Source organism: Pseudonaja textilis, chromosome 3, assembly GCF_049901715.1.
Source record: "Pseudonaja textilis isolate UNSWEBS1 chromosome 3, rPseTex1.2, whole genome shotgun sequence".
In the NCBI taxonomy this organism is placed as follows: Eukaryota; Metazoa; Chordata; class Lepidosauria; order Squamata; family Elapidae; genus Pseudonaja; species Pseudonaja textilis.
In genome coordinates, this window is record NC_141992.1 from 24178401 (window position 1) to 24205539 (window position 27139).

The following is a 27139-nucleotide window of genomic DNA, read 5'->3' on the forward strand; positions in this document are numbered from 1 at the left end:
GGTGTCACAAAACCTTCAATGTGAGGGCATGACATAATAACAGCTTTATTGAGTTGGAAGAGCTCATATTAAAAAAAAGTACATACTACCTATATAGGGCTTTTGGAAGAACACAAACATTTTCTCTTTCACACAAAGATAAAGTATTAGGTGACACATACAGCATGTAGCAACTAATATCCTTCTATGTTATAAATGTAATTTCTTGTTCTAAAAAATCCTGAACAGAATTTAAAGTATGTCTAAATCCCTATATACAATTGTTTCTTTTTTTAATTTCAAAATATGAAAGTACTTGCTTTCCAAGTATTTACATAGGCAATATAATTAGGATTGCAATGATGAGTAAATATCTGCATGGGCAACCTTTGGCTGTCCACATGTGGCTAAATAACAACTCAGATCTGATGAAAGGCATATCTAATCATCTGTGACAAAAGCCAACCAGACAACTTTGTGAAATTCACAAGTAGCATGTGAGTGCATCTTCCTTATTTTTGCCAGCATCTGACGTTCATAGATATTTCTAGAATAAATACATTTCTTTTGCAAAACAGTATCAGATTAAACTTCAATATTCAAATATGTAACCATGATAAATGCAAGTTTTGATGCTAAACTCTCCTTCTTTGGGCTATACCATTGGTGGGATTCAAAAAATTTTTACTACCGGTTCTGTGGGCATGGCTTGGTGGGCATGGAAGGGAAAGGTTACTGTAAAATCTCCATTCCCTTTCCATTCCTGGGGGAAGGTTACTGCAAAATCCCATTTCCTCCCCACCCTACGAACCTGCTTTCCAGCTCTGTTCTCCTGTGCAGGGCAACTAAAGAAGACCCAGCCGATCAGTTGAACTCAGGAGGCAGAGAATAGATGGGGGCAGGGCCACTCAGAGGTGGTATTTGCTGATTCTCCGAACTACTCAGAATTTCCACTACTGGTTCTCCAGAACTGGTCAGAACTTGCTGAATACCACCTCTGGGCTATACCCAGGCAAAGCTTGGTTGACAAACATGCACTATCATTTTACTCTTCCTTTGCACATGGCTTTAAATCAGGTTTTGTAGCTCCTCATATCATTTGAACCCCAAGTGACCATCTTGTGTACTTTCCAGAAAAATGGATTTGAAACCAACCTGTCAGGACAGCCTCTGGGGAGTATTCTATGGCTTCAGATTTGAAAGCTAATGGAAAGCAAAGCTAAACATGCCAACCACAGATACTTCTTACTCAAGATTCAACAGCAGTAGGATAGTCTTTCCTGTCTAGCCAGCCTAGGAAAATGAAAATCAGTTCCATCTGAAAGGATCTTGGTTTAGAAACTAGCACATGCCATTTAGTGATATGTCATGCAGGTCGTCTGCAAACTAGGAGCTGTGGTGGTGCACCGGTTAGAATGCAGTAGTGCAGGCTCCTTCTGCTGCCTGCCGGCTGCCTGCAAATTGGCAGTTTGAATATCACCAGGCTCAAGGTTGACTCAGCCTTCCACCCTTTCGAGATGGGTAAAATGAAAACTCAGGTTATTGGGGGCAATATGCTTACTCTTAAATTGCTTACAGGGGGCTAGAAAGCACTGTGAAGAGGTACATAAGTCTAGGTACTATTGCTATTCCTGACTGACATTTGACTACATGGACAATGGCCAGAAGTTGAGGACAGCATTTTGCTAACTAAACATAATCATTCCCACACTATGGGATTATTGTATTGAATAGAAGATACAATACATAAAGAATTAGAGAATCATAATGTTTTAAAATCATTATTTATAATGGTAGTAATGATGATGATAAGCTTTTCAAAAGAATATTATCTTTTGTTTATGTATCCTTTCAGTATCCTTTCATATCCTGGCATCAGTTGTTTTTTTACTGTATAGTATCTTGGCTATTTCTTTGATTCTCCAGGTACTAGCTGAAATGTCATCATTTTTAGGTCCAATTAAATGAAAATATCTATTTGTTTTCAGATTGGGAAAGGCAGTTTAGTATAGTGATTAAGATCATATGCTAGAAACCAAGAAATTGTGAATTATATTTCCACATTTGACACAAAGCTAGGTGAGTGACCTTGGGCCAGTCACTTTCTCTCAGCCCTAGGAAGGAAACAATGGCAAACCACTTCTGAAAAGCCATGCTAAGAAAATTATCTAGGCAGCCTCCAAGAACTCTTTAATTCTCCAGGTACTAACTGAAATTTCATCATATTTTAGGAACAATATATATGACGACATATCACAAAACATTGGCTAACACAGGAATTATCTATTTGTTGATTTTTGTTACAATTTCATGATTAATTGACTTTCTTGTAGCCATCTTTCCATCAAGACTAGATTATGAATGGTTACTTGCCTGGTAGTTCCTAAGAAGATAATTTTGATCTCTTTGATGAAGTCATCAAGTCCCACTCACCTCCACTGTGGCTTAACCAAGTTTCTTACATGCTGTACTATTTCTTACAATTCCAGCAGAGTTAACTTTTTCCACATTTTTTCAGTGGTTCTGAGTGCATATAGACTATGCTTCATCACAGGAGTCCGTTAGCTATAACAGAGGAAACACTGGCTAGGAAACATAATTTTCCTGTGTTGATTAGATTCAGAAAAGAAGTGATATCAATAATGATTACAGACTCAAAATGTTGGAAGGGACCTTAGAGGCCCCTGCCCAGGAGAATAATCCTAATACTATACCAGTGTTGGCAAGCCTATGGCATGCGTGCCAGAGGTGGCAGGCAGAGCCCTCTCTGTGGGCACATGCACCATCCGTGCATGCCCGCACACCTCCCACCGGCCAGCTGGTCTTTGGGTTTCTACTGTGCATGCATGGGGGTGGGGCACATGCAGGGGGCGGGGCGCATGTGTGGGGGGCAGGGCGGATGCACAGGTGTGTGTGCACTTTGGGCACTTGTCCCAAAAAGGTTCGCCATCACTGTACTATACCATCCCCTGCAGGTTCCAACATATAATCTCAGGAAATTTCATCTTATTTATCCTGCAAGTGCCTTTAAGCAAACACTATTTCTGACTGTACTAGAATAGAAATCAAAGGGGTGCATGTGGTGAAATGCAGAGAAATTAAAGGCTGTAGACTAAAAGAATACATACATTACCCTGGTTACACATTTGAATATTGACTTTTAATCTGATACTGTTCTCATGCTTTGCAAAAGAAATTTATTTATTCTAGAAGATACATTTTTCCTACAGGAATATGAAAAGAGATATTTGCTTTCCTGCCCTGGTGCACATAGGCTTTCTGGAAGCATCTGTCAGGCTGTCCAAAAGCAGATTGTTGGACTAGCTTTTTTTGCTTCGATTCAGCAGGAACAGTTTTCTGATCTTGCCAGCTCTTGTCCATTAGAAGCCAAATTGCTTTTCCTTTCAAGTACTATTGGAAGGATTAATATTTGTATGAAAGGTCTTGGTTAGCCCAAACATTTATCTCCCCTTTCTCTTTCTCCGTCTATCTAGACATTAGAGACAATTGTTGGGATTTCTCCTTTGCTGACAGCAGTTTAATTGTGTGTACTTTTTGGCACACTGGAAGGTCTTCTCTGCAGATACCGTGTGCTTTGGCAAAATGGGGAGTCTGGACTGCAGGATAAGACATCTATCAGGGATGCAAAACCTACCAATTCCTGGAATACATCTCTGGGGTGGGGTGGGTTTGCTCATTAGAGCTCTTTCAAACTGTGCCTGAGACACATCTTCTTTATAGGATGCTTTTTAAGTCAGCTTGCTTTAAAGCAGTGACAGCCAGAACTGGGCCCCTCAAAGGCCAGCCCATTTCAATCAAATGAAAACTAAAGTATGCTTAGAAATTGAAGTGGATGTTGCTTGATAGGATTAGAAGCCTGGTAGCCTGCACCCGTCTGCCTGAATTTCTATTGCCCTTCTCCTAATAGAGGAGATAAATCATAATATAAATACTGTTCTTCCTGGATGCTTATGAATTATTTAAAACAGGGGTGTCAAACTTGCAGCCTGCGGGCCAGATGTGTCATGCGCTGGCCATGCTCACGCCCAGTTTAGCGAAGGGAAAAAAATCATGATCTGTCACATGACAATGCCATGAGTTTGACACCACTGATTTAAAACATCTAAAAGTTCTACAAAATGTACAGTATAAAATACAAGATGATATAAGTAGAATTGAGTTACAGTACAGAGTTCAAAAAATTCTGACATTTTTTTAAAGAGTTGTGAGGAGTAAATGCCTTGATTTTAAAACAGAAGGAGGGAGCACATGTATTCAAGCACACCAGACTCAGACTACATTAAAACAGTAAATTGCTTAAGATAGAAAAAATAAAAATAATGAGTTCCCAAGAAACACATACAGGTAATCATTGGCTTACATCAATTCATAGAATAGAACAGAATACTTTATTGGCCAAGTGTAATTGAACACACAAGGAATTTGTCTTGGTGCAAATGCTCTCAGTATACTGAAAAGAAAAGATACATTCGTTTAGTGACTGTTCAAAGTTACGGCACTGAAAAAAGTGACATGACCATTTTTCACAGTTGGAAAACCTTTGGAACATCCCCATGATCATGTGATTAAAATTCAGATGCTTGGCAACTGGTTCATACTGACGACTATTGCTGTGTCCCAAAGTGATGTGATCACCTTCTGTGACCTCCTGACAAGCAAAGCCAATGGGGAGCCAGATTCACTTAACTACTAACTGCAGTGATTCACTTAACAACTGGGGCAAGAAAGGTCATAGAATGGGGTAAAACTCACTTAACAAATGTCTCATTTAACAACAGACATTTTGGGCTCAATTGTGGTTGTAAGCTGGGGATTATCTGTTTTAATAAATTTAATTATGTCCAATGGACCATAAAAAGGACTATTCAAACTGTATTGTAAATATTACCTTATTGATGAGAGGAGTGGCATGTACATTTAATAAATAAATAATTCTACATAAAAATAAGCTTTATCAAATGGGAATACCAGCACTGGTTCTGCAAGCAATTTTTTCAATATTTTGACAAACATAAAATCTCATAGAGCATCAAGTCAGTTTGTAATAAGGCCACCAGGTCTGATCACAGGTGAGATTGCTGATCTGGCATACATTATTGAAATCCAGCTTGGCTCAAGAGGATGGAGTCCCCTCTCATTTGCCTGACTGGGTTTCAGGTATTACATCAGGGAAAGGGTGAAGATATGGCATTCATCATTGGAGGTAAATGGGTGTGTGACAGAGGTGGTATTCAGCAAGTTCTGACCAGTTCTGGAGAACCGGTAGCAGAAATTTTGAGTAGTTCAGAGAACCGGCAAATACCACCTCTGACTGGCCCCACCCCCATTTTTCTCTGCTGATTGGCTGGTTCTTCTTTTGTTGCCCTGCACAGGAGAACGGAGTTGGAAAGCAGGTTAGTGGGGTGGGGAGGGAATGGGATTTTGCAGTAACCTTCCCCTGCCATGCCCACCAAGCCACACCATGCCCACCAAGCCACACCCACAGAACCAGTAGTAAAAAAAAAACTGAATCCCATCACTGGTGTGTGACCCTGTTTGTTGACTTGGACTCTAGATTCAGTTTGGACTCTTGTTACTGTACCAGTCTCTGGCTTTGTAGCATCCTCTTTGGCCAAGTTCCTTGATTCTGTTGCCAAGTTACTTCCCCAAAACTTGCTTTATCTGGTTATGCAGTAGCTCATGGACAACATGACACTATGTGCCTGTCCCAGGTCATCCAGGGCACTCACTACACATATGCCTGACTTAGTTTTATTCTCAGAGCAAGTATAATCTGATACTGTGGGAGATTTCTGTTTCTCTCCCATGTCGTTGTCAGATCACTTTCTGGTGGTCTTCAGGTCTCTGGTGCTGCCTTCAGCTATAGGGATGCTGGATTTATTAGATCAGTCCACACTAGGTAGCTGATGGATCCAGTTTGAATGAGTGGGAAGCTGGGGTTCTGGATTATGTTGCATTCAAATAGCATCTCCTCCTGCAGGGCTCCTCAAACTCCTCCTGGTTTACAAAGGAGTTGAGGGGGATGAAGTAGATAAAGAGAAATGGTGGAGGAAGACAAATGGTGAACCTTACCAAACATGGATTGAAGCTGTTTTAAGGGCTTACCTCATGGTAACAAAGCCAGCCAAAGATTCTTACTACATCCTTCCACAGGCCGAGCTCTCCTAGAAAGGGTGGCTCAGGTTTACCTACAAAGTCATTTAAGGAATTTGAACGGCAACTGATGGATTAAAAAAAAAAATCCTAAGATTCACTCTAAGTTGGACTCTAGCCTTAGGGAAGGTTAACAGTTAACTGTGGTTTGTTGATTAAACCAGAGTCAGTTCATTTCAGATAATATGCAAAGTGTTAACCAGCTTTAATAATCATAGATTGAAACTACAGCATCCATCTTCTTCAAAATTATTGATATGGTTCCAAAAGATGTTAAATGAGAAACATTATTTATAAACTATATTGGCTTGATTCACAGAACATACTAAGATACAGATAATTCTAGACCTAAAAAACCTTGAATTACTCCGTCTTCGGTCTGATCTAAATATGGTGTATAAAATCATACATTGCAATGACTTACCTGTCAATGAATACTTCAGCTTCAACCATAACAAGACAAGAGCATGCAATAGATACAAACTCAAGGTTAACCGCACCAAATTTGATTGCAGGAAATACGACTTCAGCAACAGAGTGGTCAATGTCTGGAATACTCTATCTGACTCTGTGGTTTCTTCCCCAAACCCCAAAAACTTTAACCTTAGACTTTCTACTATTGACCTCACCCCTTTCCTAAGAGGGGGCTTGCATAAGGGTACCAATGTGCCTACCTACTGTCCCTGTTCTATTGTTTCTTTTATTTTTCTTATATGTATCCATTTCATGAATTCATAACTATGTATATACTTATACCTATTATCTTGTAAGCGATTGACAAATCAAAATAAATAAAAATAAAATAACATAAATGTTTTGGGTAAACCCAGTGGTATGGAGATATTGATATGGGTAATTTTTCACAAAGAGATTAAGTAAAAGCAATACAGTTGCTCCAGTTAGTGGGACTATTTCATCTCAATATTATCAATCTGGAGTCAAGGGCAAATGGTAGTGGTGCCATGAACTAAGAATTTGGAACATAGATCTCTCAATTTGAAATGGCTTACCTGAGTACTTCTACTTTACCTTTCTAAATCTAGATGAAAATGAGTTTTGTTCCTGTTTTCCTGACCCATTTCTACCTTCCATAGAGTTAGGGTTTTCTTCCAAGTAGAAAAGTATAGGATTGCACTGTTAATGTATTAATTGGATAGCCGTTGCAGCTTTCCCAATCTCATAACTCTTAAGAAGCAGTGATACGTGGTAGAAACAAAGCCATGTGTACACAGGGAAAGAGTCATAAATTGCCCAGTTGAGCACTTTTCAGTCTTTAAAACTTTCTCCAAGGCAAGAGTTCAAATGCAGATTTTGTGTCTGATTGCCATCAAAGACTTCTTGGAATTGGCTGTGTTAAATCTGTCTGCCACATGTGTCTGTGTGTAGGTTGTAAGGGTCACTTTTTGAGTTAACTGCTGCTGAAGCAACTAACAGTTCTCAGCTGTTCTTGGCACAACTTTCAAGGTATGTAGTCTGGGGAATGTCCTCTTATTAAGAAATATAAGTTTTTTTCTAGGGTTAAAAAAGAATGAGAAGCTGATTTTATTCCCCTATGTATAAGAATTAGCCTCTGCATTTTCTTAACTCACGTTTTACATGTTTCTTGTTTTACATTTTTGCCTACTGTGACTTCAGTTTATGTAATAGGTTTGTTTAGTGAATTTATTACTGTGAAATCAGACAGAAAACTGATTTGGAAGTACTCTATTAATTAGTATTGCTTTAGCAGGCGCATCTGAGCATTTCATATCATTCTTGGATAGACAAAGAGAGGGGAATACTTCTTCAAAAGCAGCACCGATAAAACACTTCTAGACATTTCACAGCTAATTTCAAGCAGTTGATTAATTCAAATTAGCCAAACAGTTGTACTTTATTCTCTTTAAGTGTCTTTAATATAGTGAAATTCAGGTTTCATTCTTTTGTCTTGTTTTCAATAAAATGAAAAATTAAACATTGTCTGTGATTATTTTAGGTTCATAAAGCAGAGGAAGCAAGAAGGTGTCTCCAAACCGATAGCATTAACCAAATCAAACATTGGCTCAAGAGAAAAAGTGTGCACATCCTAAAATGACTCCTTTGTGCATGCAGTTCTACTTTAGTGGCTTAATCTTCTGGATGATACAGAAATCAAGCTTCTTCATGCTGCCCAATACTACTGACCTTCTTTACCCCTCCAGCAGCCCTGACACCAGACACATTTCTATCCATGGAGTATCAAAGATTCGCAGGAAACGTTATATTTTTTCCAGAGAAATGAGTGTCCTTTTGGGCTATCACAATCAAGTTCGGGCACAAGTTTCTCCTCCAGCTGCCAACATGGAGTATATGGTAAGTACTTGCTACTTGGGATTGGAAACAACACATTGACACTGAGAAAACATAAACTGTAAATTGATTGTTTGATGGACAGCTCCTTTGAGGTGTAGTGGAAAAGTTCTGCCAATTCCTCAAAGCTTTATTTTTTAAGTTGGAAAAACTATTTTAATAACCTAAACAAAATATACCAGTCTATACATGCTCACACACCTGGTTATCTACATTCATTACCAGAAGAGTGTCCTGATACTCCACTGTAGCTTGGATAATTATCGCCCTGCATCATTTAGCAGAGCATGATGCCTCTGCTAAAGAACAGTGGATGCAGAATTTTGCCAAAATTCCTCATATACCTTGGTGCAATAGTGCAGTACTTGGTAAAGATGATACTTGGTGAAGTATCATTTCTCAACTTTTATTTGTCAACCTATTATAACAGCTTCCTTCCCATTGTGAATAAGTTTAACTGTTCCAGTGGAAGCAGTTCCTTATGTTTCTAGGTACCTAAATATCTCATGGTTTCTGGCTGGGACAACTTGGTCTTTGGGGAAAGAAAAAAGTGGTGTAACTGGTTCATGCAATATACAAACGCTTTGTTTTAATTTAGAGAATTGCACGAAACCCAATTTGTCAAATAGGCTGCAATATCAAAGGGATAGAATCAAGATCACGTGAAGTGTTAATATCATTTTATAATGCCTTGATAAGACCACACTTGGAATATTGCATCCAGTTTTCGTCACCACAATGTAAAAAAGATGTGGAGACTCTAGAAAGAATGCAGAGAAGAGTGACAAAGATGACTAGGGGACTGAAAGCTAAAGCATATAAAGAATGGTTGCTGGAATTAGGTATGTCTAGTTTAATAAAAAGAAGGCTTAGGGATGACATGATAGCTGTGTTCCAATATCTCAGGAGTTGCCACAAAGCAGTGGGAGTCAATTTTCCAAAGAACATGAAGGCAGGACAAGAAGCAATGGATGGAAACTAATCAAGGAGAGAAGCAACTTAAACATTTCCTGACAGTTAAAACAATTAATCAGTGGAACAACTTGCCTCCAGAAATTGTGAATTCTCCAATACTGGAAGTTTTTAAGAAAAGATTGGACAACCATTTGTCTGAAATGGTATAGGGTTTCCTGCCTGAGCAGGGGGATGGACTAGAAGACCTCAAATGACCCTTCTAACTTGTATTCTATTCCATCCCATCCCACCCCAAATATGAGCACTCCCTCCATCAGCATACTTAAGGTGTTTTTTTTAAAGTTATGTTTGTGTAAAAATGTTGCGTTACATAAGTAACTACAAGTAAGTAGCAAGGGAAATTTCTGAAGATACATGAGCAGTATATCATCTTTTTCAGTAATCATTTGGGAGTTATGTTTTTGAAAAATTCTTACCTTAGAGAAACCTTATAAGTATTTTTGAAACTTTTAAGTAATATGGCAAAGCAATGATTATTCAGTTTAATGTTTTAAAATCAAATTTGAAAGTACATGTCCTACTTTTTGTTTGTGTATGCTTTAACATCTGGCACTGGATTCATATATTCCATATTTATGAGTCTGGAAGCAGTGATGAGGAATAGCTGTAAAATGAGCTGGAGGTAGAATAACAGGTGTTCTTAACAAAAGGGCCACATTAATTTAAAGGCGTATGCATGATGCTCAGGTAATATTGGGGACAATAATTGCATATTTTGGTGACCTCTAATATGGTAGGATAGCCTTGGTGCTAGGGAGGAAAAAGAAGGAAAGGTCCTTTTCTCTCAAACATAAAGTCTGCTTGCATTAAGAAAGTATGCTAAATAGATGTCCAGGCATACTCAGTTTTAGCTAGATGATTTAAAATCCATTAAAATTATATTTAATTTTCTGCCCTCAGCCTGAAATGAAGCAATTGAAAATGAATTATATTACTTACTATAGGCAACCTACTACCAGCAATTCTCAGCATAATATTCAAAATGTCTCTGTAAGCAAGCAATCCAAATCCAAATCTCTTGTCATCCATGTAGGTAGGTAGCCAGTAGGTAGGTAGGTAAGCAGGCAGGCAGGATCCTGTGAATCCTTCTAATAGTGGTACTCTCTATCCCACATAGTTCTAACTTATCAAGAAGAAAGCTGTGATCTACTTTGTCAAATGCCTTAATGAAGTCCAAGCATTTCCCTGATTCACTAATTTATCAAGGTTCTTCAGAAATAAATCTTTATTGTTGAGAGCCTTTGTATATATCAATGTTTTCCAGAAGTAAGTAAGTAAGTAAGTAAGTAAGTAAGTAAGTTAGTTAGTTCTGGGTCAGCCAACTGCAAATAGTGGCCAAGTTATACCCAAAGAAATATAGACTCCAAAAGAGAAAAAAAAATCTTACTCATACTAACATTGTCTTTCAGGCCATATTTAATTTATGTTTCCCATATTTCCTTTGTCTTGCAGCATGCAAGAAGTCTAAGGTGGGGTGATGAATCATCTACATTATAGTCAACTGCCTGTTGTATGTTGCTTTTTTATTATTCTTATTTTTCCTCATTTCTCATGGAAGGTATGGGATGAGAGGCTAGCCAGATCTGCAGAAGCATGGGCAAAACGATGCCTATGGGAACATGGACCTCCCCAACTGATGACATTGATTGGGCAAAACCTTGCCATACACTCTGGCAGGTAAGGAGTGTCTTTCAGCAATGCGTTGATGTTTTGTGATGTCAAATGGAGCCAATTTTTTACAGAATTCCAGAGAAGTTGCTTCATTAAAAAAAAAATCAGATGAACAAGGTAATCCACCTCTATTTAGTCCTATGTAACCTTAGCAAATAAATCAATTATGGTGTTCTGACTATGCATTTCTTTATGATCTCATAAAGGTGCTGTGGCTGCACAGAACACACAGTGCAGTCTTTAAGATTTTTTTGTGGGAAGCATAGCTATAGTATTCACACTCCTCGGCACATTTCCAGCTGTTCCTTTTCATTTCCATGGCATCATAAAAAGCAGTTTGTGAATTCTTCAGTGTTTATATTAAGCAAAGGACTTTTTTTTTATTTTCCCATCTAAGATAGCAGATGTGGCATATTGCCATTCCTAATTTTTTGGAGGCGTAGAGGTGGGAGGGGGAGAAGATTTATTTTTTGAAAAGGAAAGCTTACAAATAAAACAAGAAATTGTAAATTATAAATGCCTACAACATTGTAGAAGTGAATCTTAATAAAACTATTTTCTGTTTTAAGTACTTTCTATAAATTCTTTAATGTCTGCTTTGTACTTCTGTAAAAAATTTTTTGCTTTTATTCATCATTTTTCCTTGCCTGTTCCTGGCTGGACTTCTGGACTCTTCTTGTCTTCTTCCAAATCTTTGTTCCAGCTGAGGGAAACCACTGAAGAACTTTTGCCTCATGTCATTCTGAGGGAAAGAAATAAACTCCTCTCTCTTCCCATTTTTCTTAGCTGCAGCCTCTTTTCCTATTGTTTTCATTTGCCTCTTTACTTTCACTCCTGGGCTTTGGCTCTTATTATTCAGCCTCTCCTTTGCAAGGCCTCTGACTGCACAGCTGCCCAGAAGCCATCTTGTCTCCCCCCACCCAATTACAACTTCTGTCCAATACTGCTATTTGATTGGCAGCTGAGCTGTCCTAACAATGGCGTGGGCCAAGGATGGCTGCAAGGATTTTCAGCCAGGCAATCCTATCTATCTATCTATCTATCTATCTATCTATCTATCTATCTATCTATCTATCTATCTATCTATCTATCTATCTATCTCTTTCCAGTTTATTTGTCTAGTTGTGTTGGAATTGCAGATATTAGTGGTGGATTCTAGAGATACCCATATTTGGTTCTAGAGATACCCATATTTGATCTCTTGGGGGAGAAAAAATGTAGGTGTGGCATCAAATACCATTTTCCCTTGTCAAATGATTTGGATATTGGATTCCTTTGCTTCTCTTATGAAAAGAAATGAATAATTCATGCACTGTGTATGATCCTCTGTAGGTACTATTCAGTGATGGATCTAGTAAAATCTTGGTATTATGAGAAGCAACACTACACATTTCCTTATCCCCATGAATGCAAGCCTAGATGTCCTTCCAAATGTAATGGTTCTGTTTGCAGCCATTATACCCAGGTAAATATTTATTTTCTGTCTACAGCCATTATAGCTACATAAATATTTATTTTTTTAACTTACGTTTAAATTGTCTGTGTCATTTTTCAAAACCAGGTTTTCCAAAAGCAGCTTTAACATACTGACATCAGACTGAAATCACAACAGACCATTAACTAGACATTTCAGAACAATATTGTGCCTAAGGAGTAAAAAATGACATTTAGATTAGTTTATACCGATCCTTATATGCGTGTGCATATATTAATGCTTGTAATCATGCAGAAAAAGTTGAACAAATGGATGATTTTCTAATATTAAGAAAAATCCACTTGGTTCAGATTGGCCAAATACTTTTGGGCATTCCACATTACAGAAACATATTTTGTAACCTCAATAAACTGTTTTCACACAGATTTTATTTCCAAAAAAGAATTGACAATTCATTCCTCCTTCCATTGATTCATTCATTCACAAGTTGCTCTCTTTTTTAAATAAATGAAGCAGATCCATGGACGCAGTCCATTTGCTGTTGAAACGATTCAATCTCAAAGTGTCCGTCCCCTTTATCCATTAAAGAGATCACAAAAAAATGGGACATAGGAGATACATTTTAATCATATGATTATACACCTACAACTTTGAGAGAAAAATGTTTGAACAACAGGTTGACATTAAAGGGGATGAATAATTATCACAGTTCAGCCAGAAAGAATCATCCATATGTTTGTAAACACAACTTCGAGCATTTCTGTTTACATCCATGCTAGACATCCTTAAGAAAAAATTGGATGTCTATTTGGTTGGATCCTTATTTATTTATTTATTTGGTTTGTCAATTGCTTATAAGATAATAGGAATAAGTAAAAACATAGTTATGAATACATGGATACATATAAGAAAAATAAAAAATAAAAGAAACGATAGAACAGGGACGGTAGGCACATTGGTGCACTTATGCACATCCTCTACATACCTCTTAAGAAAGGGGTGAGATCAATAGTAGACAGTCTAAGGTTAAAGTTTTGGGGGTTTGGGGAAGAAACCACAGAGTCAGGTAGAGTATTCCAGACATTGACCACTCTATTCCATCACTTTACAGGTGACACAGCATAAAGAGATAGGTCTGTAATTTTCAACTAGGCTGGGGACTCCCTTTTTGAAGATGGGGATGACCGTGGCTTGTGACCATAGTTTTGGCAAGGAGCTGGTCCTGAAAGATTTTTCAAGATTATGCTTAGAGGTTCAGCTATGGCAGTGGGTAGCTTTTTTAAGAAGTAGGCAAATATCCCATCCGGTCCAATAGATAGAGATGGTTTTAGATTGCACAGTGCTTTTTCAACATTGTCTTCTGTAAAATCGATATTAGATCATCGTAGTTGTCTGTGGTTCGACTAGGAAATGCTGGGCATGATCCACTGCTGTTTACAAATACTGAGCCAAAGAATGTGTTAAAGAGGTTGGCTTTAATGGTGTCATCATTGCAGTCTTTACCATTAGGTCCTTTCAGGGGTGGGATGGTCCTTGAGTCTTTTAGTTTGTTATTTACAAAATTGTAGAAAGCACGGGTGGAATTGGTGCAAAGAAGGGTATTCCTCTTGTTTAATGTGCTAATTGGTGCCTTCAGTCTTTATCTGGTGGCAGAAATTTTTGTATCGGCTTTTGAAGTTGGCAACATGACCAGATTTGTTTTTCCGCCAAAGTGATTTCTTTTTGGATTGAAGCTTCCTTATTGTTATGGGTAATCTGTTTTTTCTGGTTTTTGGAGTTGCTATTGGTACATATAGTTTGATGACTCTTTTGACTTCAAGTAAAAATATGTTGTATTGGTCTTCTATAGTATTGTATGCACTGAATAGAAATTGCCAATCAAGGGAACAGAGATTGTTGTTTATAAGATCATAGTTGCCCTTTTTGAAGTTATAACTGGGGATTCTGTCGTTGTTATCCAGGACCTTGGATCGGCTGTGTATCAGGATCTGTCCCTAACCAAAATTGATTTAGGACATTAATACTATTCATTTTATGCTCCTGTTCAAGAACATGGCCAATTTGATGAACATATTCCACAGACAATTCATTTATTCTTATGTCTGGTAGCACAAATTATTCAATCATCTGGCAATCCTGTTTTTACTCTTCCCGTTTCCAGATATTATTTTTCTTTCTCTGTGAACACTTGAACTGTCTCTATTTAAACCTGAGGAAGGCAAAGTGCCTAAAATCCACAGAATGTCCTGAAAACATGCATGCAAACTTCTACCTAGGAATATGTAGTATATACGATTCTGAGATAATATTAAATGGCCTCAGACTCAAGCTACTTTGTTGCCCAAAGTGGATCAGCAAATATTTCCCCTCCATCTTAAAGCAGAAGTAAAATACCCCAACATTAATTAATGTATTAGACCTCCTTTTTCTTAGAGTCCACACAGGAAAAACTTTTATTGTGTAATCTCCCTGTACTGTTTGTGGAATTTATGCAACACATATTTCATCTTCCACTTGTAGTTTTCTACCATGGCTTTCCACTTTTTGAGGGGTAAACAATAGTAATGGAATAGTAATTCATCCATTGCTTTCAGTTTTTCTTACAAAAAGAAAAAAGAAAAAGAAACGAAACACGGTAGGTGCCAAATGTCACTTGCTTTATAGCAAGTGGAGCCCTTCACTAGAAATATTCATAAAATGTTCTCCCCCTCCCCAGTAATAATTCCTTTCTAATGGCTAGGATTGTCTTCACAGCTCAATTTTATACCTTTCCCCCCCCTCCCCCTGAATGGTATTGTTTAAAAAGGGATATGGCTAAGATTGGTAGTCCATTATGTCCATTCACACAAAGTAAACTGCAGGGTAAAGTTCTTCAAGACACAGAAAGACATTATTCATAAACATATGAGGATCAAGCTGTTAATGATAACAGTAGCACTTAGACTTATATATATAGTGCTTTACAGCCCTGCCTAAGCGGTTTACAGAGTCAGCATATTGCCCCAACAGTTTGGGTCCTCATTTTACCCACCTTGAAAGGATGGAAGGCTGAGTCAACCTTGAGCCTGGTGGGTTTTGAACTGCCAAATTGTAGGCAGCTGGCTGCAGAAGTAGCTTGCACTAACCACTGCGCCACAGAGACTCAGGAACTGTGGCTATTAAAATTGTTGGCAGTCTTCAAGTAGTATTTCCTACTACTTCAAGGGAATTAAGAGTTCATACAGATTTAAATGAAATATTTGTCAACTGTCTTGTAATGTTTGGCTCCAATATTGGGGGGGGGGGAGGGGGAGTTGTCAGTCTCTACTATATTCTGATGCTAAACTCCTATGGAGATAAAATTCTATCTGGGGACAGGATTCTATGTTACTATTTAACCCCCCCATCCTGCTCCCCCACCCAATCTTTTAATTAGGCCACAGTGTTGGCTTTTTGTAGTATTTTATTTGTCTTTTAGCTCCATATATTCTTTATTATTTATGATTGTAGGCTGCCCAGAGTTACTCTGATGTAAGATAAGCAGCCAATAAATTTTACAAAAAAATAAATAAAAGAAGGTACCAGCAATACTTGACTCATATATGTTTTGAACAGGTCCTTTCTTCCTATTTCTGCTTGTCCAAAAATAGAATGATGTGTTGAAATGTTGCTAAATATCCACCAGATGGTAACCTCACCTTTCCATAATTTTAAGCATTGGTAGCAAGAATACTTCCTCCATACACATTATCAAAGCTTCCTTTTTGGAAACTTTTAGTTATTAAGGTCCATCAAAGTTTGGTTAAAGAGATCAGTCTTTGCCAGTCTTTTCTTACACCCATTATCCACAGTCAGCATGGTCATTGATTGTAAATTTTGGAAGTTGCTGTGCAACACATCTGGAGAACATCCTTCTCTAGGGGAAGGCTGACCTAGACTATAACCTTTAGCGGATACCATAAAAGGAACATAGGAAAAGTCCAGCTGAGACAGATCAAAGTTCTGTAATGTAGAAACTGTATAGTCCTGTTTTCTAGGCCCTGAGCAGGTAGCCAAATGCTTCTTGAAATCCACTAAGGGAGACATAGATATATAGGAAATACTATATATATCAGTTATCACTAAATAGCAGTTTCCTTACTGCTTTCCCATCCCAAAGTTACTGATGGGTATGAATAATATCATCCAGAGCAGAGGTCTCCAAATTGGCTGAGGAATGATGGGAGTTGAAGTCCACAGGTCTTAAAGTTTCCAAGTTTGGAGAACCCTGATCCAGAGCATGTAAAAATTCCATTTATGGCTAATAACCATTGTCGAATAAGCCTTTCACATTATGTAAAAGATAAGCATCCCTTTGCTTTTGGTAAATTCTTTTGGTTTTATATCTACGTCTCTCTTACAAAAATGTGTTAATGTCTTTCTAACAGATGGTGTGGGCTTCCAGCAACAGAATTGGCTGTGCTGTCCACACTTGTACCAACATAAATGTGTGGGGCAACACATGGCAACAAGCAGTCTACTTAGTGTGCAATTATGCCATCAAGTAAGTAACCTATTTGAGTGTCATACATGGTAACCTTTCAAAATTCTGGGGAATTACAGGTATCCTCGTTCAACAATTCAGTTTTAAGTTGAGAAAAGCTAACTTTAAAGAGGACTCATCATTGACAGAGAGCAAGATTAGGTTTAGCATAAGGGTTTAATATGAGGTTATAGAGAGAACAATGTGGAACACAGAATATAAAAGAACTATTCTTGATGAATTCCATAGTGCCTTCTGAGAACTGATAGATATTCTTAAGGGGAAAATGGTAAGGGAAGGGGCATAAACAGAAAGACTACAACACATGTGCAGACTTCTCTGGATCTGGATCTCTGTGTAAAATGTGAGTGCATGAGGAAAGAAACCAACTTGCAATGAATTATTTAGGATTGAAAATGGCCAGAGGGAAAAGGGTTCATCCTTGTAACATCATATACTTTCAAATATACTTCATATTTAAAGATACAGTTTGTGGGAATCTTATAATTTAAGGAGCAATTCATATACTGTAATTTCTTAATTTATCAGAGTATGGCCTCCCAGTACTGCTTTAAAAACTCTGCAGATTACAGTACTACAGAAAATAAACTCTACAAATAATACTCAAAGTAGCCCATAATTTGCCTATTATTCTGGCTCATTGCATCTCTGATTGATGTACTATTCTGGATCTGCCTCTGTTAATCTTGCCTATATGTCAGTGAAGTTTGTCTTGTTGGCCCTGAGTAAGGTTATTCAGGCCCTGTTCCCAGTTGTGTCCAGTCTGTCTTGCAGCACAAGCCAAAATGACCATGAAAGTCCCAGGAGGATTCCAGGATTAATGACTGGAAGGGAAGAAGCATGTTCATTGCAGGCTAAAATGACCCATCAGAGCTGGGTATATCCCAACTACTGACCATATTGGCAATTGCATCATTGGTGAAGCATGCCAGATTGCATCCATGGCAGAAATGGTGTTGAGAGAAAAAGAAAATACTTAAAACTAGAACACTTCAGGGGTGGGTTTCTCCCGGTTCTGTCCACCTCTGTAGAACCAGTAGCTCTGAAGAGCAGCAGACATAGAACCGGTTCTATGTCTGCTGATGTTTTTGCCCACCTGCCCACCCGGGCTTTTACCTGATCTTTATTTCCTGATTTTTCAATTTCAGCTGCCTAATGAGGCACAGCTGCAGTTTAAAAAGCAGAAAGAGAGGGCTATTTCAAAGGCTGCATCTCTGCACACAGCATGCTGATGATGATTTACAGGCGTGCGGCTCCCAGCGTGCAGGGAAGCTCGTAAATCCCGAGGTAGTTAACCCTGTCGTATCTCACCCCTGACTTAAACTGCCCAAATTACATGATGAGGATGAGACAGGGCAGTATGAGGGCATGACAGAATATAGCATACGTTGCAGTGAAGGGGAAATTAAAATATCTCTTCTATAGGAGTGGGGAAAGATGTTTAATTATTCCTAATGCAGAGAGACAGCAGTATCTCTAATTTTTCTGGTTTGTTTTTTGCTTGAGTTGCTTTTCTACCAGTCTGTATCAATGGTGAAACATGACCAACAATTGATCCTGTTCAATAGGGAGGTGTAGGTATCATGGAGAAGAGTTTCTCTGATAATAAATAATTCCCATACAAATGGCAGGGGGTGAAATAAAGCTTCCTTCCTTCCATTTCCATATCAATTTCTATTTCTATCTATACCACCCATCTTACTTAGATCATTCTGAATAGAGTACTAGCTCATAAGGGTCTTGTATGAGTCACTTTGGTGTTGTGATTTTCTTCTTGCCAAGAAAACAGTAGGCGTCAGCGTTTAGCGACTGTAGTCTAGACAACAAATTTCCTGACATTTTGCCAGCAACTATATCTTGTATCTTTGTAGGCAATGTAGGCAATGATCTATTTGCTGTTAAATGCTGGTTTCCAATGTAATGTCAGAAAATTTGTTGTCCAGACCATGATCACTAAAATCTCGAGCTCAACACTGCCCAACAGATAACAACCTGAAAGCCTGCACCAGTATAAAAGTTGAATTGACTTGAAGGCACCAAGAAGGAAGGAAGGAAGGAAGGAAGGAAGGAAAAAAAGAAAGAAAGAAAGAAAGAAAGAAAGAAAGAAAGAAAGAAAGAAAGAAAGAAAGAAAGAAAGAAAGAAAGAAAGAAAGAAAGAAAGAAAGAAAGAAATAGATAGATAATATGCACTAGGGTAGTATCCAGGACAAGAATATTGATCACACACTTTGCTTTTCTTTGTTTGCAGGGGCAACTGGATAGGAGAAGCACCTTACAAAATGGGGAAACCTTGTTCAGCCTGCCCACCCAGTTATGGAGGCACCTGCAGTAACAACATGTGTTATTTGGGATTCAAATCCAACAGAATTGGTTGGTTCTGAACATAGCAGGTGTACTTGTGTTGAGATTATGGAAGGGATACTCACTGGTGGAGATGATAGATGATTGGGCCAAATGCAAAACAGATGTCTAATTTTCACTTATAAATTATTTACTTATAAATATGCCTTCATTCTTATAAATTCTACATTTCTTTCTCTAGCCATCCACCCTTCCCCAATCTTCTATGCCATAATATAGCTCCAAATATATTTTGACACCCATACACATGCTCAAGAGCCAGCATTTCTCATAATTTTAAGTAGAGAATAAATTCTTAGATTTTGTTCATTCTACATTCTTAATCTGATTTCTTTATCTGTTGTAGGATTATGCCATTGTAAATAACAGAGGGAAGCCAATTTGACAGGCATCAAGTAGCAAATTTTAAACTAACAAGTAAATGTAGGTGTTCCCTAGAGGCATTTAAAGAATCAACAGGAAAAGAATTTCTGATTTACAACTGAGACCAGTTTAGTGCCTATGCTGTTGGACTGAGGAGATAAAGATTGAAGTCCACGCTCAGTCATGGAACACATTATTTTCATTGTAACCTTTCTTACAGGGATATTCCTATTATGTTAAAATGAGTGGAGTTCTCCTTCTTTATCACTTTGAGCTCCCAGAGGAAAGCTTTGGGATATAAAGGTAACAATAAATAACACCACATTTTAGCCAATACATGTAATATTGATGCAAGGTTTGAATATTGTTAAAGTTAATGTAATCATGTACTACTTCTTCCCCATCAATGTATTTTTACTTTTGTCTGAATCATGCAGTCAAGTTATAATATTTGATTAACTTTCATTCTTATTATAGTCATTTTTTCTTCTGCTTTTAATAACAATTGAACACACTAATTATTTTTATTCCTCCATTATTCACAATTACTCTAATTAGTTTGATTTTTTTAATTTTTTTAAAAAATGTATTTCAAGTGCCATTTCATTCTCTTGCAATAATGTTTCACTTATATGTGATGACAAAAGTCCACCTTTGATTTGCACATAGCAAATGTTTTGCCAAAGTGTGTCTCCTAGATTAAATAAGAACATCAAACTGATTATTTTATATATATGCTGGACATATATAAAGAACATAGTTCTCAGTAAAATCATTAATATTTTGGGTGAGTTGTTTAATGGATTACATTAAAACAGTGCATTCACCACACATTGTGTTTATCTCATTCATGTAACACTTATTTTGTCTTATTTGATTTGATTAAGCACTATTGTGTACCAATAAGTTATCATTTCACAGATATTTCCTTACCTAATCAGAGAAACAGAATGACCAAGGTTGGGCAAAAAAGCATGAGATGAGGAGCAACTTTCAACTTCCTGCCAGCTTCCCATTGGTCTTCCTTATGGGGATCTGGCAGGGAACATCAGAAACCTTTCCTTCCTTCCTTCCTTCCTTCCTTCCTTCCTTCCTTCCTTCCTTCCTTCCTTCCTTCCTTCCTTCCTACCTTCCTTCCTTCCCTCCCTCCCTTCCAGTGTGGGATCGAACATACCACTACTAGAAGGATTCACAGTCAGCAGACCAACCGCACGTAGCATGTAGTCCTGAATAGAATTATATAATATCTACATGGAGAGAAGCATGCAGTGGTTCTGTCTTGGCCCCAGTGCTCTTCGCCTTCTTTATAAATGATCTAGATGAGGAGATAGAAGAAGAACTCATCAAATTCGCACATGACATCAAACTAGGGGAAATTTCTAACATTTTAGAAGATAGACTCAAGATTCAGAAGAATCTTGACAGACTGAACATTGGGCCTATCTAACAAGATGCAGTTAAGTGGTGAGAAAAATAAGGTCCTATATTTAGGCAGTTAATAACAGTTTTGCTTAGCAACATAAATTTTGGGCTCAATTGTGATCAAAGTTGTATATATACATTCAGCAGAAGTTCAACCATCCCATAACAAAAAAATCCCAATATCCCTGTTAAGATCAAAGCTAATATAGACAGGGGAGTTCTGCTTGCAGCTGCTTTGACTGTTAAAAATAATTTCTAGGTTTTATGTGATTCTTTTATTATTCTTTTATTCAGTATTTTAAGTTTAAATTGGTTATATTGCTCATATATGCCTGTGGATGGATGGGTATGCATGTGTGGGCATGCACTATGTATATGGTTGCATAATTGAAATGCCACACATACATTTTATAAAAACTCATTGAAAATGGGCCAGAGCAACTAATACAAAGGTGGCACCAGCCCTCCATCATGTGTAAACACAATCGGACACACGTACACACCCTGATTTATTTACACACTACATAGAGCCTGGCACTAGTTCATTCACACTGTCTGTTCTTTACCTATAAACAAATGCAGGTCTGGCCACAGAAGTGGGCTGCTTATCCCCAGCGACAGCAAGGGGATCTATCTGCATTTGTCTGCACACAAAGCCATTGTTCTTTGTGTTTGTTTGGTGAGGGCAATAAAATGTCCCATGTCTCAGCAGCTGTAAAACTGACCTAATTCACACCTCTTCCTGGGAGTTCCTTCTGCTTCTCTGTTCTGGGCTGCTTCTCTGTGGCTGCTTTGTTAGGGAGAATCCAGAGGACAGCATTTTTTCCTTATAGGGAATCACCTCGGGCCTGAAACCAGGTGTCAGTGGAAATCCCAAAAGTGTGCTATAAAGTCATGTTTGAGTTTCAAGCTTGGGAGCAGTCACTATAGCTACCGTGGCAGACGGCACCTTGCAAGTTGGTTTCCATACTAGCTTGGTTACTATTTAACATCTCCACCCACATTAGGCCTGATTAAGCGAATCAATAAGATAACAGGCAAGGCAGGTTTCCTCACCCTTCCTCCCTCCCTCCCTTGCCCAGCTTCTTTTCTTGTTATTTTACACTTTCCCATTTTCTTCAGAATTATACTGATGAGAAATGGTCAATGTAAGCACACAGCTAAGTGCTAAGATGGAGGCCCCTCCATATGGTGAGTACAGAGGCTCCTGTCTGCCTATCTTTTCTTGTTTTTGAGGAGAGACGCTCAGAGGTTGAGCAAAGCTGTGTACACTCAGGGCCGACAAATCCTGCTGTTTGTTGTTGATCTATGGAGACCTTATGCGCTAGGCCAACACGTATTTCCTGGCTGTCCGTGGTCTCGGATTCCCTGTAGTTGGCTTCCTCTTAGTCTGTTGGAGAAGCAGCTCTGCTGCCCTTGACTTGAAAAATGAACACGCATTCCTTGAACTGAGTTTATTTTGATTTTGAAGTGAGAATGAATTTGCCAAAAAAAAAAAAAAGTTTAATGAAAAACCAGCAGGAAAGGAGGTTAGGAACCTTAGATCTGAGACGAAAACAAAAGCAGACTTTTCAAATGCAGTATTGAAATTTGTACCTTGCTCTTGTGTGTATGACTGTGTGTAAGAGAAAGAGAGACCATGTCAACCTTCGCACAAAACTTTGCAAAGAGACGTAACAAATGAATGCAGATTTTTCTCAATGAGACTGATTTCTAAATTGATATATATGGAAGGACTGCACTGTGCTGTTCAGGTGGCATAAAGTCATGCTTATATTTCCAGTTATGAGTTCTGAGGTGGGCTGAATGGTTAACCCCATATGTATATGCATAATGCATTTATTTTTTGTTGGTAAAGATGAACAATAACAAGTTTTCTGTCTCAGTTACATACCCATGCACTAATAGGGCCCTTTCCAGTCCTATTTTGCTCATGGATTTCTTGAGAATTAAACACGTGCAGAAAAGATTCTCCCAATACATGTTTTGTTTGCCCATTGTCCTTTGTTTACCACAGTGGCAAGTTATAACCATCTCTTTAATCAACAAAACTAAAAAAAACATGAAAGTTATAACCTACCGGAATAAGGATTTTTGTTATGTTATTCATAATACTTGCATATTGCTTATTTTATATTAATAAATGATATTAGTCACTATGAATCACTATGAATCACAAAATGCTAAGCTTGACTTAAATAATACTATGCTTGTTTATGAGCCTACATTATGTTGGTTACTGGGGAAAAGCATTGTTTGGAAGTGAATCTCAGAAGTTAGTGAGATTTCTGCTGGCCACTAGGACTCTATTCTTGATCTGGTTCACACAACACTTTGCTACAGATAGTGGTCATCTGGATTTTTGTAACCTTAGATCTGTGTGAGCATCTGACATAAAGGCGCACCCTTCTTCAGAGTTCAATATAGCTCAGGTAGGAGGTCTCTACCCAGCACACTTGTTGTTGTAATTTCATTTTGTATTTGTAAAGCAAGCATGTCCAACCTGTGGCCCATGGGCTACATGCAGTTCTAGAAAGCTAGTAATGTGGCCCCATAAGATTGTAAACTTTAACATTATTATGTGGTTTTTAACTATATTTATTTGCATTAATTATATTATATATTTTATATGCGGCCTGATACAATTCCTCTTCACTCAATGAAGCCCAGCAAGCCAAAACATTGGACACCTATAATGTACCATTTTATGTATATAGATAGTGCTATAAACAATATAATATAGGTGGGATGAAGCTGGTTCTCATGGTGAAAGGGAACTTCATAGTTCCATAGCCAAAGGAAGAGTTGCTGAAGGTAGAAGGTGTTGTTATATTTTTTTGTCTGCAAGTCACATCATCAACTGATATGTTATACCTTTGGATTGTTCTTTTTTAATATTATTTAAATATAATTATTTAAATTTTCAACTAAAAAGATAAAAACTAATACAAACAAAAAGAAATAAAAAGAAAAAATGGAGAAAAGAAAGAAAAAATAGAAAAATAGCAAAGAAAAAATAAGAATCTAGCAGAGAAACACATATAAAGAAAAGAGTTCTCCTTTTTTCATAACAAATATAAACAATTTCAGTAACTTATCACTCTCTCTTAAAATACAGTGACTGATCTCTTCTTTCTGTATTCCATCTCTTATCCAGGGGTGGGATGCTACTGGTTCTGCTCGGCTGTGTAGAACTGGTAGCTCTGAAGAGCAGCAAACACCGAACCAGTTCTGTGTTTGCTGCTGTTTGGCCCACTCACCTGCCCGGGCTCTTACCTGTCCTTTATTTCCTGCTTTTTCAACCTCAGCTGCTTTGCGCAAAACATAGTCCCTGAACCAGTAGTAACACCAGTTGAATCCCACCCCTGCTCTTATGTAAAAGTCCTGATCAGCAAAAGTCATTAAGGGTTAACAGAGATTAAATAACATAATTTGTTTTAACATTGATCAAATAAACCAACTTCATATTCCTACTTTTAATAACCTTGATCTTTAATCCCTTCAAATAATGTCTTAGAACTTTATTTCTTTTCATTATTTATTTATCTCTTTGACAAATGTCTTTAAAGCTTTAGCAAGTCTCTTTTGTAAATTCACTATAGGAAAGTGATCCAGGTCACTCTTTTGTTTGTTATTTGTAATATCTCTTTTAATTATTGAGGCATTGGCCAATTTCATGTGTACATCCAGGGTAGCATGTTTTTCATATCTTTCTTTTAGCCTATCATTTTAAAAACTACTTTCTAATCAGTCTCGGTCTTGTGTGGTAAAAGTTGTTCCTCTCCCATAACACCTTTTAAACACTATTTATAGTAACCGACACTTTTAAAGCTAATTTCTACATCCATCATTCATAAAAATCCTTCAATGTAATATTCTGTATTGGTAAGTCAAATTTAATGTTCTTCTCCTTTAACTGAAGTCTTTAGTTCCTTCTGGTTGCCTCTGGTGTCCAATCTTCAAAGTCTCATCCATTCCTTTTTTAAAAAGAGAATTTAAAACTAAAGCCTTTTCTCAAGGGAAGGATTCTCAAAATGAGTTCCAAATTTTAAATCCATCTGGACCCTTTGTCCATTTAACTTTCCATGTAACTTTCCAAAATCAAAGTTCTAATCCTCCTTTGGCTGTTTATACCAATTATATTATATTTATTTTAAATCCTTACATGTGTCCTTAAAACTTCTTTTGTAAGGATTGAAAGAAGCTCATCCAGTACTAAAATCTTGTTGTTCCTAATAGCTAAAACAAACAATTTCTAAAAGTGACTAGAAAAGAATGTATATGCACCCAGTGGCCTTTTTGAAGGTGCTAACCACAATTGGAGCAAAATGATGTGTATTCCTTCATGTTCCAGAGCTCTAAACCTCCACAGACCATTGTGTTGCAGTCTCCTTGCAAGGAGGAACTGAATGGGGCACTGATGGGTAATTTCAAGTCAGTATATTTGCTGGCTCTTCACTCTGTTGTGTTCATTGTCTCTGCTTTTAGCGGAGCCATCTTCAGTTTGCTTCTGCTTCCCTGGAAGTTTTTTTAAAAAAACCCACCTTTGTTCTTGTTAAGATAGAATCTGGAACCTGTTCAACTATAATGTTGCCTTTCTGCACAAAGAAGAGGATACCCTTAGCATGTGTTCATTTCCTGTGGTTTCCTCATATCATTGGCTGTAGTGTATTTTCCTTTAATTTTCCTTTCTGATTGTGAATGAATCATTTTGTGCTTGGAACAACATGCCAGATAACCTGCTACAAAACGGTAAGGCCAGGATAAACATGAAGATTGATTTAAATGTAGTTGAAATTAAATATATGTTCAATATGATTTCTTTCAAAACATTCTTTCAAGAATAATTTTCTTCTACTATCATCTTTAAAGTAGTATATTCTGCCCACCACTATTAGGTTTCTGTGGCAAACTGCAACAAACGGTTTTGGGATACGCATAGAGCAGGGGTATCAAACTCAAGGCCCAGGGGCTGGATCTGGTCTGTGGGGTGCTTACATCTGGCTTGCAGGACCGCCCTGGTAACAGCAAAGAAACAGCCTGTGGTGCCTATGCCAGCAAAAATGGAGGTCGGTAGGGCCGTGGGTGGCCCTCCTGAGCTCCATTTTCACTGGCAGAGGGTTGCAGGAGCTCGGGAGCCTTTTTGATTCCCATTGTGGCAGTGGTGGGATTTAAATAATTTAACAACAGGTTCTCTGCCCTAATGATTTCTTTCAACAACCAGTTCACCAAACTGCTCAGAAAGTTAACAACCAGTTCTCCTGAACTGGTGCAAATTGGCTGAACCCTTCCACTGCACCGTGGGCACCCTGTTGACCTGTGTTGAAAGAATAATTTTGACAGCATCAGACTATAGCCACAGTGAATAGTTCCAACTCACTTTCCAAATGTAGCCTGCATTATTGGATGGTATCACCATGCCTACAAGACATTAATTCTGGGGTATCAATTAGATGGCAGTTAGTATGAACTGATGAAAAAAACATTTCTATTGTAAGTCAAAGGGTCAGTTTTGTTTGATACAAAACTCAACGCGTTTGTGACTAAATTTTATAAGCTGAAAGGAAATTAAGATTCTCGTGCAATTCCACAGCAAACAACATTCTCCAATTTTCTGTCAAGTACACAGAATGTGCAATAGATATAATATACACAATTCTTGAAAATGGAGTGATGTGTCTTGTGTTTTATTATTTTTCTCTGAATAATTGCTTCTTATATCAGTCTTGATGTTTAACTTGGTGCCTTCAAAGGATATACGGTTACAGCTGCTGTAGAAACAAATTTTTCAGCGAGTTCTTTAGGAAAATGTGGGGGGAAATTTCTCCCTCATTACTATTACTCTGATGACACATATATTGTTTGTGTGTATTTGCATATAATACAGAAGGCCCAATGTAGAATCTAGA

At 37.8% G+C, this 27139-nt stretch overlaps 2 protein-coding genes across 3 annotated transcripts in view; both read left to right on the forward strand.

The window, feature by feature from the left end:
* Nucleotides 1-8188: 8188 nt before the first annotated feature.
* Nucleotides 8189-19672, forward strand: R3HDML (R3H domain containing like). Its single transcript, XM_026697305.2, has 5 exons — nucleotides 8189-8484; nucleotides 11015-11133; nucleotides 12460-12592; nucleotides 16969-17084; nucleotides 19333-19672. Exons 1-5 carry the CDS (start codon nucleotides 8224-8226, stop codon nucleotides 19463-19465), a joined length of 762 nt encoding a protein of 253 aa, XP_026553090.1. The 5' UTR covers nucleotides 8189-8223; the 3' UTR covers nucleotides 19466-19672.
* A 2574-nt stretch (nucleotides 19673-22246) lies between these two features.
* Nucleotides 22247-27139, forward strand: part of HNF4A (hepatocyte nuclear factor 4 alpha) — a 70238-nt gene continuing 65345 nt past the window's right edge. The window contains exon 1 of one of the 2 annotated variants that reach the window (XM_087929054.1): nucleotides 22247-22421. In XM_087929054.1, coding sequence (XP_087785180.1) covers nucleotides 22370-22421 — 52 coding nt within the window. In that variant the 5' untranslated portion in view covers nucleotides 22247-22369. The remainder of the gene's footprint in view (nucleotides 22422-27139) is intronic. The other variant, XM_087929048.1, reaches the window with a different exon arrangement.